Source organism: Spodoptera frugiperda, chromosome 31, assembly GCF_023101765.2.
Source record: "Spodoptera frugiperda isolate SF20-4 chromosome 31, AGI-APGP_CSIRO_Sfru_2.0, whole genome shotgun sequence".
NCBI lineage: Eukaryota > Metazoa > Arthropoda > Insecta > Lepidoptera > Noctuidae > Spodoptera > Spodoptera frugiperda.
This window is the reverse complement of record NC_064242.1, coordinates 125,550-142,882: the sequence shown is the minus strand read 5'-3', so window position 1 is coordinate 142,882 and position 17,333 is coordinate 125,550. Positions and strand designations below refer to the sequence as shown.

Here is a 17,333-nt window from a genome sequence, read left to right as displayed (position 1 = left end):
AGATATTTTAGCTAGGATAGGGGATCACTAAATGAACATCAGTGTGTAATATATTTCTTTATTTACAAACAAAACATAAGTTATCGTTTGGTTTGAAGCAGCTGCATAGCGAGTGCCTCTGCCTCGCTGACGGATAGTGAAGCTGAGATGTCCTGCACTTTCTTCGCCTTCCGAGGAGGCACACTTGCCTGTGGCTCCAATAATTTTCGCTTTTTGGGCCTGGAAAAATTATACAGAAAATTATATAATGTTTTTCTACTAACTTAGGATAGCGTGTCTACGATTACGCTAAAAGAAAATACATCAAAGTAAATATATAATGCTCACCTATGGAAATCTTCCTCTACTTCTGATCCATCACCAGATTCATCATTATCTCCATCAGATACTTCAGAATTCCCATCTTCACCAGATTCATAATCGGCTTCTTCAGATGCTTCTGAATTCCTGTCTTCACCAGAATCACCGCTGTTGTCACGTTCCTTGCCATATATTTTATCAGGATCAGGCAGCCATGACAGGTCCGGGCCGTCGGACTCAGACTGTGATCCAAAGTCATCTTTCTCACCTTCATCTTCCTTACTTTTATTTTTGAGTTTACGTTTCTTTTCTTTGTGCTTGGCTCTTACATTTTCTCTAAACCTTATCTTGTCAACTTTGTCTTCATCTTGCATTACACTTTCTGCTTTTTCTAAAACCAAACTTGTGGCTTTTACACTCGGGGCCTGTTTCACTACTTCTGGTTCGATATCTTTATTTTCTTCTTCATCTACCTCCCCTTCCTCTGTAAACTTCACTGTTGTGTTCACTTTAATATTTTTTTTCAACAGTTTTTTAGCAACAGCTGCTTTTGACATAGTTTTTACTTTCTTATTTGATTCTACTTGTGGGTCTTCAAGAGGCTCATCACCCAAATGTATATCAAAGCTGTTGACTTGAAAGAAATCACCCCCATCAGTATCTGTAACATTGTGGAAATCAAATTTCATGAATCTTTCTTTACTTTTCTTTTTCTCAGGTTTCTTTTCAAGATCTGTATTAGTGACTTCTTCTTCGCTTTGATCAGACTCTTCATCCGATCCAGTTTTTGCTTTTAACTTTTCAATGACATTGCTGTCCTCTGTGTCAACTTGTTTCTTCTGTGCATACTGCTGCTTCTTCAGGAACTTAATATATGGAGGGACAATCAAGCCCAGAGACCTTGCGTATGAATCTGTGTCTAGAAGTTGTACATTGAATATTTCTTTGTTTTTCATTAAAAACACTGATTTTAAATAGCTAACAAAAGCTCTCTGTGCACTTTGTTTGAGCTCCATGCTCTCAGATAGTAGACTCTCTATCTTCTTTTGTGGTGCAATAACTTTGGATGGGTCTACTTGAATCTTGTTGATGGGTATTTTACTATTTTGTAGATGTTCTACAAATTTCTCCTCGTGAGGCAAGAGCATGAGTAAACCTTCTCCTTTACCAGTGAATCCTCTTGCAGTGCGGCCAGCTCTGTGAATGTAGGTTTCTACATCTTCAGGACAATCCATTTGTATTACCCAATTAACCCGAGGGAAGTCTAGACCTCTGGAAGCTAAATCTGTAGCGAACAACACAACATTTGATTTTCTACAAAACTCATTGTAAATTTTTTCTCTCTTCTCTTGATGTAATGTCCCATACAGGGCCAGTAAGCTCACTCCAGGCCTCAGCTTGCAGAACAACTCGTATATATACTTGACCTGTTTACATGTTGCCATAAACACTATTACTTTCTGTTTCAAATGATTCCTAATAAAGGACCACAAAATCCCAATCTTGTCTTCAATCTCAGTTATGATGTAACTCTGCTGTAGCAAGTCGGGAGTCACAGTGGCGGCCTGCTCGTGTGGAGCGATGTAGGTTGGGAAGGACAAGCTGAGCCGTGCCAGGTCTTTCACAGATTTTGTTTGTGTTGCAGAGAATAACAATGTCTGCCTTTCTGGAGGTAAATTCTCAATGATTGCATTCATTGTTGCTTCAAAGCCCATGTCTAAACATCTGTCAGCTTCATCTAAGACCAAGATTTGCAAGTGGCTACAGTCAAATAGAGGGTTCTCATCCATGTGCTGCAGGAGGCGACCAGGGGTACAAATCAGTATATTGATTTGATCCATTCTTTTCCGTTCAAATTTCAAATTCTGTCCTCCAATAATGAGACCTGCTGAGAAGTCATGCAGGTGTCCTACTTTCCGTAAAGTTTCATATATCTGGTAGGCCAGCTCTCTGGTTGGTGATATAACTAAAGCACCAACTCCATCTAATCTTGTCCACTTTTTACAGAATAAATTTTCCAGTATCGGTATTAGGAATGCCAATGTTTTGCCTGACCCCGTCTTGGCAGCACCCAATATGTCTTTCCCTTGTAGAGCATAACCTATGGCTTGCTTCTGTATTTCAGTTGGAGTTACATAATGATTTTCTTTTAGTCCTTTCAGTGTCTTCTGTGACAGTGGAAAGTCTTTAAAAGTTTTAATTTCATCTGGGTTTATCTGCAAAATAAAAAATATATAAAAACTTTGTTCTTTAAATACACCTAACTATATCCTATATGAAAACATGATAATTTAGGTTTTTAAGTTCTAGATAATATTAAATATTATGAACATATTGTTAAACACTAATTTTGAGATAAAATTTTTAAGTAATTCTATACCGGGAGAGTGGCAAGAAGCCAGCATCCTACATCTGTTACAGACTAACGATATCAAATCACCACACCAAACAACATATAATACTGTATTGTTAATGAGACACATGGTATTTTTTTATTTATAATGAATGTCGGAAATTTAACGATATCAATTAATAGTTAATGGACGAGTATATATTTCGAGTATTCGTAGTATAACACCGAAAATCAAGTTACCTTGTCGTACTGAGCCTGTAAATACTGTATCGCAGCATCTTCTTCTACACTCTTTTTCTTTCTTGGTTTATATAGCTGTAACTTTTTACTTTTCTTGCCTTGCCTTTTTTGTTCTTTGCCGTCTTGTTTCATTATAAAAGCAATAAAATGTACTAAATAGTTTTAAGTTATAAATTATAAATGTAAATACCACAGCATGAGAATAACACAAGTGCGACTCAGCGAATGAGGTTAACAATTCTTACTGTTGACAGTGTCAAATTATGACATTAGAGTACCTGTCATTCTACACTAGGGATGGCCTATCATCATGCTGTTGCAAAACTAAAAATCGTTAAGTTATTGACCCGGATTATTGACCTTTTTATTTCTATGCAGATAAGTATATATAGTTTATAATATTTAGATAACAGTAATAAAAACGCATTTTATTGGTGTAAAACATACGAAAAGTGGCAATCCAGAAAATTGTTTACTTTATAAATATTCTATCGACATTTTATAGTCGTCAGAGGTACATGCCTATTCAACGTTAAATAGATCGACATTACGCAGCGATTACGAACAACGCGCATAAACAATCGCAGCGTTGTAGTAGTAGGACGCATTTGCGAAAACACGAAAACTTTTACGAAAATAATTATTGCAACATAATTTTAATATATCCCAAGTTGAACTTTTAGAAAAAGGTAAGGTATCCTTCATTTAATTATTCTGCTTATTTATTTTAATTTCATTTAAGTGTTGGTGTTACTGTACACTGATTGTAACGCAAGGGTGATTTAATAATTGGAGATTTAGGAGAATCCTTTGTGTTGAATCATCTCACGGTAACTGAGACGTAGCGGTTATGTTGTTTGTTTTGCGTCGTGTGTTGTCGGTTGTTGTTTTCTTTGTTATGCCAATACAGGTAGGTGGCACCAATTGGATATTGGGTGTATTTCTTCGACAATTCACTTTTCCGTTCTACCTCGTTATTTACATTACTTATTAGAATAGTATTTGGGTTCAATGTTAATTTAGATTGAACTTCCTGTCCTCTGACATCAATAAAAAAATTACAACAATAAATAACAGCCCTCTTTTTTAAATACATGGGTACTGTACGTGTACAATGAGAAAAAAAATTGAAAAGTTTGAAATTGTTTTCCTGTTGTAATATTTTGCCTCCTTGCTCTTATTAGGTGTTATCGAATTACCTACCTAATTAAAAATAGTAAATAGGACTTTGACTAAAAATGTATCTACCGACATTGTTCGTATCACTGGTATTACTTCCTCGTTGTAATACACAGTAACAAGTGGGTAGGTACCTTCTATTACCTCGTTGCTCGCTATTGTTAATCACGCCACGCGATTTAACTCCAATATCGCGAACATTAATATTCCGCCACCGTCCATGATGCTGAGGAAATCGGTTCCCTGTGAGGACTGCCGAGTGCCGACCTATTTCCGCATGTCAAGTCGATAGTTTTAATGTTGTGAGCGTCACGCCTTGAGCATTGAGCCTAACTTAATGCGGCCTCGACCGTGACTATCGCAATAGTAAATACTTAATAACGACACAAGAAAACAAGATTGGTTCCGTTGACGCATAGCTCAGATTTAATAATTATTTCATCGAACTGAGTAACACAAACAACAAATGAAAATATTATAATTGTTATTTTGTTTACGTCCGTACAGTAAGCCAGAAATATGAAGGGCGTAGCGGTACTGCTGTGCCTGGTGGCGGGCGCCTGCGCCGTCTCCCTGCTCGACCTCGTCCGGGAGGAGTGGAATGCATTCAAGGTACGTCATCTCTGCCTGGTCCCAGGATCATTACGTATTACATGTATTATAGCTAGTTGAGAGTTACCTATATGTATACCTTAACGATTAAAATACATGTATCTAATGAAATGTGCGAAATCGGTCCTTTGTTTATTTTGTAAATTACGCGATAATCAGTTGACGGACGATTTGAAGAATTGTTTTTATTTTTATGTTGTTATTGTCATTGAGGAAAATGATAAGTTATAATATTATATCACGCCATCTTTTTAAAGTAATAATCCAATGATGACCGATAAATTAACTGCCCTGCTTAGGTACTCAGATACAATTAATAATCAGGTACTTAAACTATTCCTTAGTAACAATTTTATACTGAAAACAATTTGTAATGACTGGGCTAAGTAACCATCCAACCATTAAATGACTGAGTACGGCAGCTAGATCAGAACTAAGTGTGTTGGAACGTCGTGTGAACGTACTATAGTGTAGATAATTGTGGTGTGGTGTGTAGATGGAGCACAGCAAGCAGTACGACAGCGAGGTGGAGGACAAGTTCCGCATGAAGATCTACGTGGAGAACAAGCACCGCATCGCCAAGCACAACCAGCGCTTCGAGCAGCGCCTCGTCTCGTACAAGCTCAAGCCCAACAAGTACGCGGACATGCTGCACCACGAGTTCGTGCACACCATGAACGGGTTCAACAAGACCGCCAAGTGAGTGCCGCGCAGTTATTCACAGACTTTACTGTTACTCAACTCGAGGGGTGTTTTACTTTCGTTGACAAAACCTGTTCCTTAGTTCAATGGATTGCATCAGTCGGATGCTACATTCGCCTTGACCAAGAACTAATAACATAAAATAAAATGGGGAATCTTTAAATCTTCACGTAAACAACATGATCACCCATTTAACAACATCCGCTGTAGGTCACCCATTATAAATATTTACAATTGTAATTAGCTATGTAACGATGGTTCATTCGCTCGGCTGTCCTTACGTTACCAACATTTAGGTACATACATAAACACGTAGAACATTAGTGGTGTTGTTGTGTACCTACAGCGCGGATTACTGGTTATTGCGTTGTTTTTGACGTTTCCTCGTAGGTCACATTGATAGCTTGCGAACGGTCACCGGCAGTGATAACACTGCTCACTTGTGCTTACCGCCGCGATCGCCGAGTCTCGTGACTAGGTTCGATAGCTAGGTTCCACTGTGCGAACCTAACTTCATCTCATGGAAAATACATCAATCACTCAAATTATGAACAGCAACTGAATCAAACACTGTGAAAACGTCTAGCTATAACATAAGATTTAGATAGGAACTGCGTTGCTTACCCAAACCGGTGTTTATGTTCGATCTACGGACTCAGCTTCCTGTATTTATTTGAATTGCATAGCCATATTAAAAACAAATAGAAAAAACATGGATTATAAGCACAGCGAGTAACAATGGCCTGCGTTTGTTCATTCTTCTCCACCAGAACTCTTGTTGTGGAATAGGTACTTAGCTTTACTCCCCTCTGACTAATAGACTTTGACCCTATAGCCTATAGAACCAGTATTTAACTTTAAATAAAAACAATTATCGCCTCGACGACTCACAAACTCTAGAATAATGAGTCATCTAAGTCTGCATGTTAGGTAATCCAAATGAATAATAACTTAGAGGAAACTTAAATGCCTCCTTAGCTAGCATGACTGTTTGGAAAAAGGAGGAGGCTGCATGGTGGTGCTCAACCCATGCAGGGCACACCGCCACCGTATGCTCCACCTTGTCTTCCGGGCGGTACCAAAACAAGAGCTGAATTTAAATATGAACGAATGAAATGACAATCAAAGAACAATGAATAGGTTGTGTGAGGAAAAATGTAGAAGCAAAAGGACTTTGTTGGACTGAAGATAATGACAAAACATATTATTGTTGCCGACCCGTAGTTTACTTAGGATCAGGGTGTCTAGAAGCTGCAATCTACACTGCTAGGTAGGCCTCCACATGATGTTCTCTGCTGATGGTTGTACGTTGTGTGGTGGCAGGCACGGCGGGCGCAACAAGGCGGTGCACAGCAAGGGCCGCGACGGGCGCGCCGCCACCTTCATCGCGCCGGCGCACGTCTCCTACCCCGACCACGTGGACTGGCGCAAGAAGGGCGCCGTCACCGACGTCAAGGACCAGGGCAAGTGCGGCTCCTGCTGGGCCTTCAGTACCGTGAGTCTCACTCCTTTGTTGCTCGCATCATGTTCCATACGTCACGCCTTGCGTCAGCTACACGTGACTGTCGCCATAATTGAATTATGCATGTATCTACTGTAATCTTTCAAGTGCGATTACTGACCAAGTACTTCTTCTTGGGTTCGATTCCCGGATCAAACAAAAATTGGAGTGTAATGCATGGAACTTTTCATCTGACGGAATGTAGATCTTTTCAAGGAACAAAGAGAGTTAATTGATCACGACGTCGTGTATTGTTCCGTCGCCAACCAAACCAATATCAAATTGATACAAGCGAGCATTTTTCAAATCGATCTGTTTGGAACAAAGTAACTCTTCAGCTTTATTGTGTAAAATATAGATAGTAGGATTAATATTTCTGTGGTGTAAGCATAGATTTGACCTCGTGTTCCGTACACTACACGTGTCAGTGCCGACAAAGGTACTAACGAAGCAATACTCGTAGCTCGGCGCGGGGTGGGCAGGCGACGTAGGTAGGTACAGTACAGTACGCTATAGAAATCAATTAAATAAATAAATAACTCGGGTGTTATGATAATGGAGTAATCAGAACATTTGTTTATTGTTGTTATCTAATTATTATTGTTCGCCGGTCATGTGATGCCGCTGATAACTGCGGCGTATCGTATTTCGCCGTCTGGCGCGTATCGGAATGTCCGCCCTTTCCCTAAGTACACATTAATATATAGCTACCGCTGCGTCACGCCATTAGGTACGGGATAAAGCAAACTGAATAGCGAATGACTTGTTTATTACTCGGATGATAATGACTATACCACAGTACATCACAATAGAAACTATTTGCCTTATTAACTAAGTAGGTACTTTAGGATAGGGGCGTATTGTTTCCTAATGAGGGTCACGAGCGGCGACTTGTTACTTCTGAGAAGTTAAATGTTATTAACTACAATGTACATAAACAAACATTATTTAAAGTGATGAAATGACAAACGTTGCTGTTATTGTTCACTTAGCTTGAAATTCAGGCCGCGCCGGACTGCGATATGTAATAATAATAAATAAATATGTATAATTACATTAGTCATCGAGTTGTGAACTCGTGGTGAATCACGTTGATTGCCCTATTTTATCAATAAATTCGCTGCACACGCAATTTAATGTTAATTATTCAAAACATTACATTTAACACGTACCTAGGTACTTACCTACCTACCGACTTATAAATATATATTTTGATAATAATCTAATGGACACAAAGATAGTTGTAACATTTCGCAGGATTAATATTTATATTGTTTATAAGAGAACATTATTTATTATCGGTAAGGGAGCTAAGGAGCCTGGATCTCTCGACTCACGACACAGGGGATCCTAGCGCGACTGCGTGACGTCCACGACAACAAACCTGATTTTAATCTTTGTTCTGAAACAAACTTTATTGTTATTTTTACATAAAAATCTAGCTTTCTATATTATAAATGGGACAGTTTGCGTGGGGATTTAGTAGCTGTAGATGAAATACACACCGTTTGGCTAGAAGATTAACTGAGATAAATAACTTAGGTAGGTACCTACTTGCTGCCCCGATACTTAGGATAATCTTCCAATAGCAAGCTAATTCATAATAAAATTATTACCTAAGTATCTCGATTTTCCATGATCGCCTCGCCGGCGTCTCGTGTAGCTGTACATGTGTCGCTATTGTTTAGAGTTCAATAAGGCTCCGTCATAATGGAACAGTACCGCAACTACAATATCCGCTGTGTTCGTAAACCCAGCGACGTTACGGTAGCGAGTGGTACATGAGTGAGTGTGTGTGCACAGACCGGCGCGCTCGAGGGACAACACTTCCGCAAGACCGGGTACCTCGTGTCGCTCTCCGAGCAGAACCTCGTGGACTGCTCGGCCGCCTACGGCAACAACGGCTGCAACGGCGGCCTCATGGACAACGCCTTCAAGTACATCAAGGACAACGGCGGCATCGACACTGAGAAGTCCTACCCCTACGAGGCAGTTGACGACAAGTGCAGGTAAGGCGCGCTTCCTCCCACTACTACACACTGCGTACTGCTGGCAGAGTGTCTATAGCGAGTACACCGTCACCGTCACGTTTATGTGCAGGTACAACCCCAAGAACTCTGGCGCTGACGACGTCGGCTTCGTAGACATCCCGCAGGGTGATGAGGAGAAGCTGATGCAGGCCGTGGCCACCGTGGGACCCATCTCCGTCGCCATCGACGCCTCACAGGAGACCTTCCAGTTCTACTCGAAGGGAGTCTACTACGATGAGAACTGCTCGTCCACCGACCTGGATCACGGAGTACGTATATTAGAGCTATCTTACCTTACCTGTGTATACATGCGAAGGTAATACTTTCAGAAACTTGGCTGTGGACACTGCCTGCCTCCTGACCAGTGTTTCGAGCCCTAAACCCACAATCTCCAACAGCTTTCTATTTTTTACAAGGCTTCATTTTTACAGCGGCACACTGACAGCGCTGCGCGGTCGATATTTTGTTTTCTTTTGTTGTGATTGGCACAAAAGCCGCTATTTTTAAGAGTGATAAACTTTACAATGACCTTTCCGAATGTTTTGATAAAACGTGTAAGTTCACTCCATTGTTATCACTGCTCAACGTTTGGCCTACTTAAAGTTTGAAGCTATCTATCGAGTGCGGAATATGATCACGTTCTATTTCGATATCAAACACGTAATAATCGAAAGTTATTATTAATCAAAAATTAATAAGTTTAGATAAATAATTAACTTAAGTGGTTCAACAAAAATGACCCTAATTTTTATCGAAGCACAAAGAGACAAGTGTCGCTCTCTCTATGTTCCAAAAGATGTCTGTCTGCGAATAGATACGTACAAATAGTAACGTGTGGTTGTGTCGCAGGTGATGGTGGTGGGCTACGGCACGGAGGAGGAGGGCGGCGACTACTGGCTCGTGAAGAACTCGTGGGGCCGCTCGTGGGGAGAGCTCGGCTACATCAAGATGGCGCGCAACAAGAACAACCACTGCGGCATCGCGTCCAGCGCCTCCTACCCGCTCGTGTAGACCGCGAGCTACGCGCCAACTACACGTGCCTCCATCTCTACTAGCCCCTACCGGTCCGACTGATGTAATTACTAAAACTGTGTGTTCAATGTAACTTGCAATCCAAGTAAAACTAACTGAGATGAGAGCAATGGCCACTCAGTCGCCAGACCAACATTCCACGAAGTAGTCGTGTCTAGTGTTAAGTGTAAATTTATGAATAAAATATAATTGTATTATGTTAAGTTAGCGCAGAGTAATTAAGTAAAGCAACACTTGTGATATTATAGTTATCATCTCGCGTCACTGTAGCGTTGTTAGCTGAATATAAATAACATATTTTATAACAAACATCTGGTTTTATTACGCAATGAATATGCAGAGCACTGCATTCATCACCCGCTATATGCACGCAATACTATGGAGATAATAGCTCGAGAGCAGTTTTCATACTCTGAAGATCGAGTTCAACACGTCATAATGATTAAATATTATTTAATAATTTATTAATATTTAAATTAATAGACTTTTTACTTATATAGAAATATGAATACCATTATACCACACTCATTAAGATCCTCAAATTGTGCCTAATTTAGTATTTTCACTTGTCAGCAATGGTGACTTGATATACGCCCTAGTAATAAATGGAATATGCACCAGTAGGAGAGAGCATCAGGTACCTATACCTAGGTACTTGGCAGGAATATATCTTCGTTATATAAGTTAGTGAGTAGGTAGCGTGCGCGGAGATTGCCGTCCGCTAGTCACCTTGACCACGATATACCTACCCATCAAGTATCGACTTACTGCGCTGTAGGTACGTCAGTGTAGGTACATAGTTTTCCTCAACTCTGCGTTGTCATTATTATTTCCATATCGGATCGGATAACAGGAACATGACTGCACGGCTGGCCCGATGTTTGGGCAACTGGCTGCCGTGGAACGCGGAGCAACTATGTGTAATCTACAAATTGTTGTTTCGGATCTGGGTGTAATGTTTGTAATTACATCAATATTTCTAAGAACAGTAGTTAAGTTACAAGTAAACGAAATATTACAAACTGTTGTGTGAAGTTGTTTTGTCGCACAAGCGAGCAGTGTAAGCTGTGAGCCGGACACATTACATTATTCTTGTGGATGCGAAGCATTTTTTGTTGTTGTTACTTTTTATCTGCGAACAAATCGGTATTACGTCAGCCGATTTAAATATAATGAGCGATTCGTTTTTGTACCTTCGGAGTGATTCCCCGCACAAGTAAAATAATACGAAACGTTACATACACTACCGTTCAAAAGTTTGGAATCACCCCAATTTTCGTCGACAGAAAAACTATACCGCAATAAATCCATCAAAAAGCATATTGTTATTAGAGATTAGTATTTTTACCACCGTACTAACAACAATATTTAACAAAAACACTAATTTCTTATCAACTATCAATTTTTTTCAAAAAAGACCAACACACGTATTTCATGAACATTCAAGTTGCGGCACCGCCCTTTGAAAATTTGTTAGAATAGGCGGTTTTAAGCATTGTTGTAGTAATAAGTAATGTATAATCTTTGGAATATGGGTGTATTATTTCTAAAATTATCAGTTTATAGTTCAGTGTGAGACGTGAGAGTGTGTGACGTTCATGTGATAGTTACAAACGTTTGCAAGCTCATAAAATGGCAAGAAGGAAACAAATTTCGCTTGAACAGCGGTGTGCTAACTGTATTTTGAGCGAAGAAGGCTATTCTTTGCGCCTAATCGCAGAAAAGGTCGGTGTTTCGTACATTATACTCTTGTACGAAAAAGAGCTACTGGAGGAAATCAAGACTGGAAGAGTAAGCAGGAAGAAAACTTCGTTGTGACATTATCAAACCGAAATCGACGTTTAACTGCACCTCAAATTGCCGCTACTTTAAATGAACCAGAGAAAAGCCAGTTTCAATAACAACTGTAAAAAGACGTTTGCTATCTGCTGGTCTAAGAGGATGCGTACCAGCGAAAAAACCCAGATTGACTAATGTTCATAAAAGAGGAAGACTGGAATGGGCTAAAAAGCATAAAAACTGGACAGAAGAAGACTGAAAAAAGTTCTTTGGAAGGATGAGTGTAAATTTCTAATTTTTGGATATAATAGACGAGTTTTTGTGCGCCGATCAAAAGAGGAGCGGGCTTTAGAAACGTGTACTGTGCAGTCTGTTAAGCACAGCGGTGGTAGTGTGATGGTTTGGCGATGCTTTGGCAATAATAAACCCGGCCATCTGATCAAAATCACCGGGAAACTGAATAAAGAAGGCTATCTGAAAATACTTGAAGACAATGTCATTGCCTCTGGAATTATTGTGATCGGTCGTAATTTTGTTTTTCAGCAAGATAATGAACCAAAGCATTCATCCAAATGAACCAAAGCAAAAACGATGTGAAAAAGTTTTGAAAATTATGAAGTGGCCCTCACAATCGCCAGATTTGTCTCTGATTGAATTAGTATGGGATGAACTTGATAGAAAAGTGAAGAACCGGTGTCCATCGAGCTCAGCACAGTTGTGGGAATATTTACAGAGCGAATGGAAGTCACTGGACTCCGAATACTTCAGTAAATTAATCAAAAGAATGAGTAAAATTTGTTAACCAGTAATAAAGAATAAGGGTGGCCATTTTGACGAAGCTAAAATTTAACGAAGGGTGATAACTTTTGGTCTTAATTGTCCTAAGTATATTTAATTGAATGCTAATCTATGATTTGATTAAGATTTAAGTGTAATAAAGTACACTTTACACATATTATAGTCGTTTTAATTAAATTTACCCTAGTGATTCCAAACTTTTGGACGGTAGTGTAGGTACAGGGGACAGGTTACTATGCGACAACAGTGGAATCAGGATTTGTCGTTTGTCATCGGGGAAACATTTCTACTAATATCAATAAATAGGTTACAAAAAAGCTAAAAACAAAATAATGAAAATAATTTCTATGATCCGAGAGTCGAAAGACTCGACCGACAAGAGTTGACAGTCATATGAATGTAATGTTTACCTATATAGCTCTATTAGGACTAGAAGTCCACTGCAGTAGATAGGTCACCTAGGGTACAATTACAAATACCTATGTACATCGCGCACGTTTCAGGGAATAGAAGCCGCGAGATGTTGCCCAGCCCCTACGGCAACGGAGAGTATTGTTTATCTTGACCGACTGAGTCCTAAGTGAATAATATGATATTTTCTACTAAGTTTTCGGCGAAACGTGTTTCCTAAGAATAGAAATTTCCATAGCTATCTTTCTGGATTTGGTAGTGTTGTACAAACATATTTATGTTAGTTCCATACTCGGTTCTACATGTTTGGCTTGGATTCACAAATAGTCAATAAAGTCGCAATGAAACTAGTGCTGACACTGATAAACACTTTATTATTTTATATTATAAAAGTATCGCAGCGGCTGTGGAGCCGGCGCTGCCGCAGCTACTCCATTCAACTCGATATGCTTCGTGCAACCCGCGGCGCCGCACTGGTGGCTCTGGCGCTGGCGGCGCGCGGCCCGTACTCACAGCTTATTTATATTTACACTAGCTTACTTATAATACTTAGGTACTGACGTTCAATAGACTAGGTACAAGTCGCTGCATTATTCAACACAACAATAGCTCGTCTCATTACCGGGTCACCGGCGGCGATGAGTCGCTGTTTGCAAACTGATGACACGACACTCTTACCTACAAGTAGTTCACATCTGAGTCAATTACAACCCGACCTCAAACAAATGTTATTCATTACCACTTTATTTATTCACTGATTAATCAAGCATTGTTTTTATAGAAACCAGAGCAACTTACATCCGGCACACATGTTTACTAGAGGTCCGGGCAGGGGGCACCACTGTGCTCACGGGAAACAAAACCAACATACAATTTCTTAGAGACAAAATAACTGCAAGCAGAGCCGTTTTATCCCTGAGGCAAGCTGGGCATGTGCATCGGGGCCAGGTTACATCGTGGTCGATACCATAAGTAGTTAGTAACAAACACATTAATACATATTCTGGTTGACTGCCATTAAATATGTTCATGAGATTAAAATGATAGACATTTAAAATTGTTCAATGGTCAGAAAGGCATTATGACCTCTGAACAATTTTAAATGCATATAGAATTCTCTGGTCACGGCTAGGAATGAGCACGTCGAGTAGGAATATCCCGTAAGCTGGGGTGCAGTGTGCCGTGTGGACTAGAGGCATTATTACTTGATGGCTTGTACTGCTGTCACATCCGACATTCAAGTAATTTGTGTCGTCATACCGACACCTCCACCGAATACGTTACACAATATCATACGAATAATTATTTACATTATATTTTTGGCACTGATACCAGGTCAACTACGAAGTATTTACAGTTCAGTTGAAGTGACCGGTACATGTCAGCATTACATTAGCTACCAACTAGACATTGACAAGAGCTTATATTAGTGTATAATCGACTGCTGTAGTGAGCCAGTAAGCGCAGTGAGATCGGTCCTTGGTCCGGGCGGAGGGGAGGGGGAGAGGGCGCGCTCACTATTTCTTCTTGGGCTTCTTGGGGTTCCGCGAGCGACTCTTGGCCTTGCAGAGCGGACAGATGGGCGCATTGCGGTGTATCTGCTGGTGGCACGACAGACACGACTTCATCGGCGGGGGCTGCTGTCTGCGGGGATAGTCAATACTCAATACTCAATCAATAAAAATTGGCCAGTTCCGAGTGTGAACCTCTGGAGAGTTGAGTAGATTTCGATGGTCAAACCTATCTCAGAAGTATCTTCTTCGTCGTGATAAAGTACTTTATTACCGAATACTTACTGTACAATTGTAGAAATAAAATTAATGTTAACAAAAACCAAATTATAATTGTTGAATGAAATTAAAATTAATCAAAATAAATAATAGTAATTGGAATGTAAGAATGGGAGACAGGGACTAAGGAAAGTGGTGGTGGGCGGGTAGAGAACGAAACAAAAATAAAACATAATCGAACCTCAGCGAGACGGTAATGAAATCTTGGTCGAGTGCAGACCTGAACGCGGGCGGCGGCGGGGGCGGCTTGCGGGGCGCCGCCGGCGGCAGGAACCCGCCCAGGGCGCGCGGGGCCGGCGCCGCCGCGCCCGACGGCAGGGCGGGGAACCGACTGCGGACCAGACACGCTCAGCTTACTTCATACACTTACAGCATGGAATTATGTGACTGTAGGCTTCGCTCCAGGGAGGGAAGTTGAGAGCAGTGCAATGTAAGTACTTTTTTAAATAATGTGTTGGATGATGCAAGGCAACCACTGTCTTGTAGGACTTACTCGGGCGTGATAGGGCTGCCTTCCTCCTCGTGCAGGTCGGGCAGGCGCTCGAGGCCAAGACACTGTCGCCGCAGCAGGTCCACCTCGGCCTTCAGCGGCCGGTAGTCCTCGTGCAGCCGCGACGCGTTCGATAGCTTGCGCGTCATGCTCTCCTCTGTTTGTTTGATCACTGTCTCCATCTGACGTCAACAATATTTTGTGTTATAGTGCAACAACTCATACCAATCTAAGTATTGTAAAAATGTAGGATGAGTCAAATGCCTTTGATTAAAAAAAAAAGACAAATGAAAATAACTTGTAAAAAAATCTCAAACTATTAAAGCAATGTGTTAATATTGTATTGTAATGACACTTGTATTCAATACCCACAGAGTGCACACATTTTAACTTATCTATCAGCACCTTTCAGACTTCACACAAATGTTAAGAAATAGGAACTAAAATGAAATCTGTCCTCAATCATCATACAAACCTACAGTACACAGTAACTACATCTAGCTTATGTATCATGTAGCATGCTACAACTGAGGTATATTTAACTGCATTAATTACATTATTTAACTTTACATTTATAATTCACAAATTAAACACTTTATTCAAGTGTTGTCATGATAGAGATATCTAATAATATTTGAGCAATCCAGTAATGGAAACTGAGACCATTTGCAACCACTCAACTCATCATTTACCAAGAGATTTACAGAAGTTGCTAGGAATTTAGAGCACATTCACAAGCCTGACAGGAAAAACAAACAGTTTAAAATGTTACAATTGTCGGCCAACAATAGCACATGCTTAAGTAAACAAACTCCCTCCTTCAAGTGGCCAGTATTAATAGCTCCGAGCTGTTACAGCCAACTGTTGCTGTTTGTCTGTGCCAGCCAGCCAGCCTGCTCAATCACACTGCAATCAACATGAACATTGTACTGGCATTATTCATGCCATCTCAAAATGGATCATACTGCATTAATGTCGGCATGTATTTGGCGCAGTTCCTCCACATGGCTCATCTTCTCTTGCTGCAGCAGCTCCATCTCCCGCTTGTACTGTGCCAGGCAGCGACCCTCCTGGTCCCCGCTGCGCACCTCGTTCAGGATACTGCGCTTCATCCTCTCCAATGTTATTGTTTTGTTCCTGTAATCAGATTCTTACTGGTTTATTAATGTAATTTCTGAAACTTGACATTTCGTTATATTTATTCCTACTTTATCATGATAATTACATCTTGCATGTCATGCAAATAAATAATAAATTAAATATACTTTTACATTTTAGCTGTGTTAAACTGTGGCCAATGGCAAATGGTCCACACTATACTATCATTTATTCATAATGCTATTAATAGGAATCTCTAATGAAATGCTTCTACGAGGAAAATACTGTCAAGATCCTTGAATTACTGTATGATATAAGGATAGTAAATAAAGCAAACACTGTAGTTGCATGCACAAGAGGTCAACACAATTGCATATTTTTACATAACTGTTTGCTTTACTAAACACTTCAATTAACCTGATGAGGTAAAAGTACTTAATTTAACGAAATTTAAGTAGTTATTTAAAAAATAGTATGTGCACATGAAGTCAAGTGTTTATTGATCGAGTCCACAGGTGCGAAAGCATTTTCATAATTTAGTCATGAACAAAATAACGTACCTAATCTCTTTCATGGCTTCCAATTTATGATATATTTCACGTTCGTTTTCAGCGGTCATTTCTTATAGGTTGCTGTTATTTTATCAAACTTTCGGAAGATGCAAAAGATACACAAAGCCAAAATGTCTCTCACACTCACACATTTGTGAGATTGATTGTCTGTAGCTGAGTCTGTATGCTATCTAATTGATAAAAGTTCTCGGTCACCAGTTCGTTCGTTGATCGTTCGTTCTTTCATGACACCATAGACTATATTTACATCAACTAATCATGTCCACTTCTAGTCGAGTATTTCCAGGTGTGCTGTTCTGTGTGTCTAATGCATGAACGGATAAATGCAAAAAAAATTAAGACTGTCTCTGAGAAAAATGTCTTACAATATACACAGAGTCTTATTACTTGGTTTAGTTGGCTTCGTTTCAAAGACGAAAGTTGAAATTTATACAAATTACTATTTA

At 40.0% G+C, this 17,333-nt stretch overlaps 3 protein-coding genes across 4 annotated transcripts; 1 reads left to right on the top strand and 2 right to left on the bottom strand.

The window, feature by feature from the left end:
* Window positions 1-42: 42 nt before the first annotated feature.
* On the bottom strand, window positions 43-3,134 carry LOC118276441 (probable ATP-dependent RNA helicase DDX10). Its single transcript, XM_035594751.2, has 3 exons — window positions 2,894-3,134; window positions 328-2,516; window positions 43-219 (listed from the first exon to the last, which is right to left on the bottom strand). The coding sequence occupies exons 1-3, from the start codon at window positions 3,023-3,025 to the stop codon at window positions 81-83; spliced, it is 2,460 nt and encodes an 819-aa protein (XP_035450644.2). The 5' UTR covers window positions 3,026-3,134; the 3' UTR covers window positions 43-80.
* A 279-nt stretch (window positions 3,135-3,413) lies between these two features.
* On the top strand, window positions 3,414-10,258 carry LOC118276442 (procathepsin L). The gene is made up of 7 exons (XM_035594752.2): window positions 3,414-3,582; window positions 4,580-4,684; window positions 5,181-5,383; window positions 6,710-6,881; window positions 8,691-8,896; window positions 8,988-9,186; window positions 9,767-10,258. The coding sequence occupies exons 2-7, from the start codon at window positions 4,592-4,594 to the stop codon at window positions 9,926-9,928; spliced, it is 1,035 nt and encodes a 344-aa protein (XP_035450645.1). The 5' UTR covers window positions 3,414-3,582; window positions 4,580-4,591; the 3' UTR covers window positions 9,929-10,258.
* Window positions 10,259-13,291: 3,033 nt separating this feature from the next.
* LOC118276443 (zinc finger C4H2 domain-containing protein) lies at window positions 13,292-17,071 on the bottom strand. 2 transcript variants are annotated; one of them, XM_035594753.2, is made up of 5 exons: window positions 16,876-17,071; window positions 16,183-16,354; window positions 15,221-15,399; window positions 14,909-15,058; window positions 13,292-14,581 (listed from the first exon to the last, which is right to left on the bottom strand). In XM_035594753.2, the coding sequence occupies exons 1-5, from the start codon at window positions 16,932-16,934 to the stop codon at window positions 14,455-14,457; spliced, it is 687 nt and encodes a 228-aa protein (XP_035450646.1). In that variant the 5' UTR covers window positions 16,935-17,071; the 3' UTR covers window positions 13,292-14,454. The 2 variants fall into 2 exon arrangements, with proteins under 2 accessions (XP_035450646.1, XP_035450647.1); XM_035594754.2 differs by having other exon boundaries at window positions 14,948-15,058.
* Window positions 17,072-17,333: the final 262 nt, after the last annotated feature.

Coding starts and splice junctions, on each gene's coding strand:
- LOC118276441 (XM_035594751.2), bottom strand. CDS start 3,025: ATGAAACAAGACGGCAAAGAACAAAAAAGGCAAGGCAAGAAAAGTAAA. Junction 2,517..2,893: donor TACAGGCTCAGTACGACAAG/GTAACTTGATTT, acceptor TTTATTTTGCAG/ATAAACCCAGATGAAATTAA. Junction 220..327: donor GTAGAGGAAGATTTCCATAG/GTGAGCATTATA, acceptor TAATTTTTCCAG/GCCCAAAAAGCGAAAATTAT.
- LOC118276442 (XM_035594752.2), top strand. CDS start 4,592: ATGAAGGGCGTAGCGGTACTGCTGTGCCTGGTGGCGGGCGCCTGCGCC. Junction 4,685..5,180: donor AGGAGTGGAATGCATTCAAG/GTACGTCATCTC, acceptor TGTGGTGTGTAG/ATGGAGCACAGCAAGCAGTA. Junction 9,187..9,766: donor CCACCGACCTGGATCACGGA/GTACGTATATTA, acceptor GTTGTGTCGCAG/GTGATGGTGGTGGGCTACGG.
- LOC118276443 (XM_035594753.2), bottom strand. CDS start 16,934: ATGACCGCTGAAAACGAACGTGAAATATATCATAAATTGGAAGCCATG. Junction 15,400..16,182: donor TACATGCCGACATTAATGCA/GTATGATCCATT, acceptor TGTTGACGTCAG/ATGGAGACAGTGATCAAACA. Junction 15,059..15,220: donor GGCAGCCCTATCACGCCCGA/GTAAGTCCTACA, acceptor TCTGGTCCGCAG/TCGGTTCCCCGCCCTGCCGT.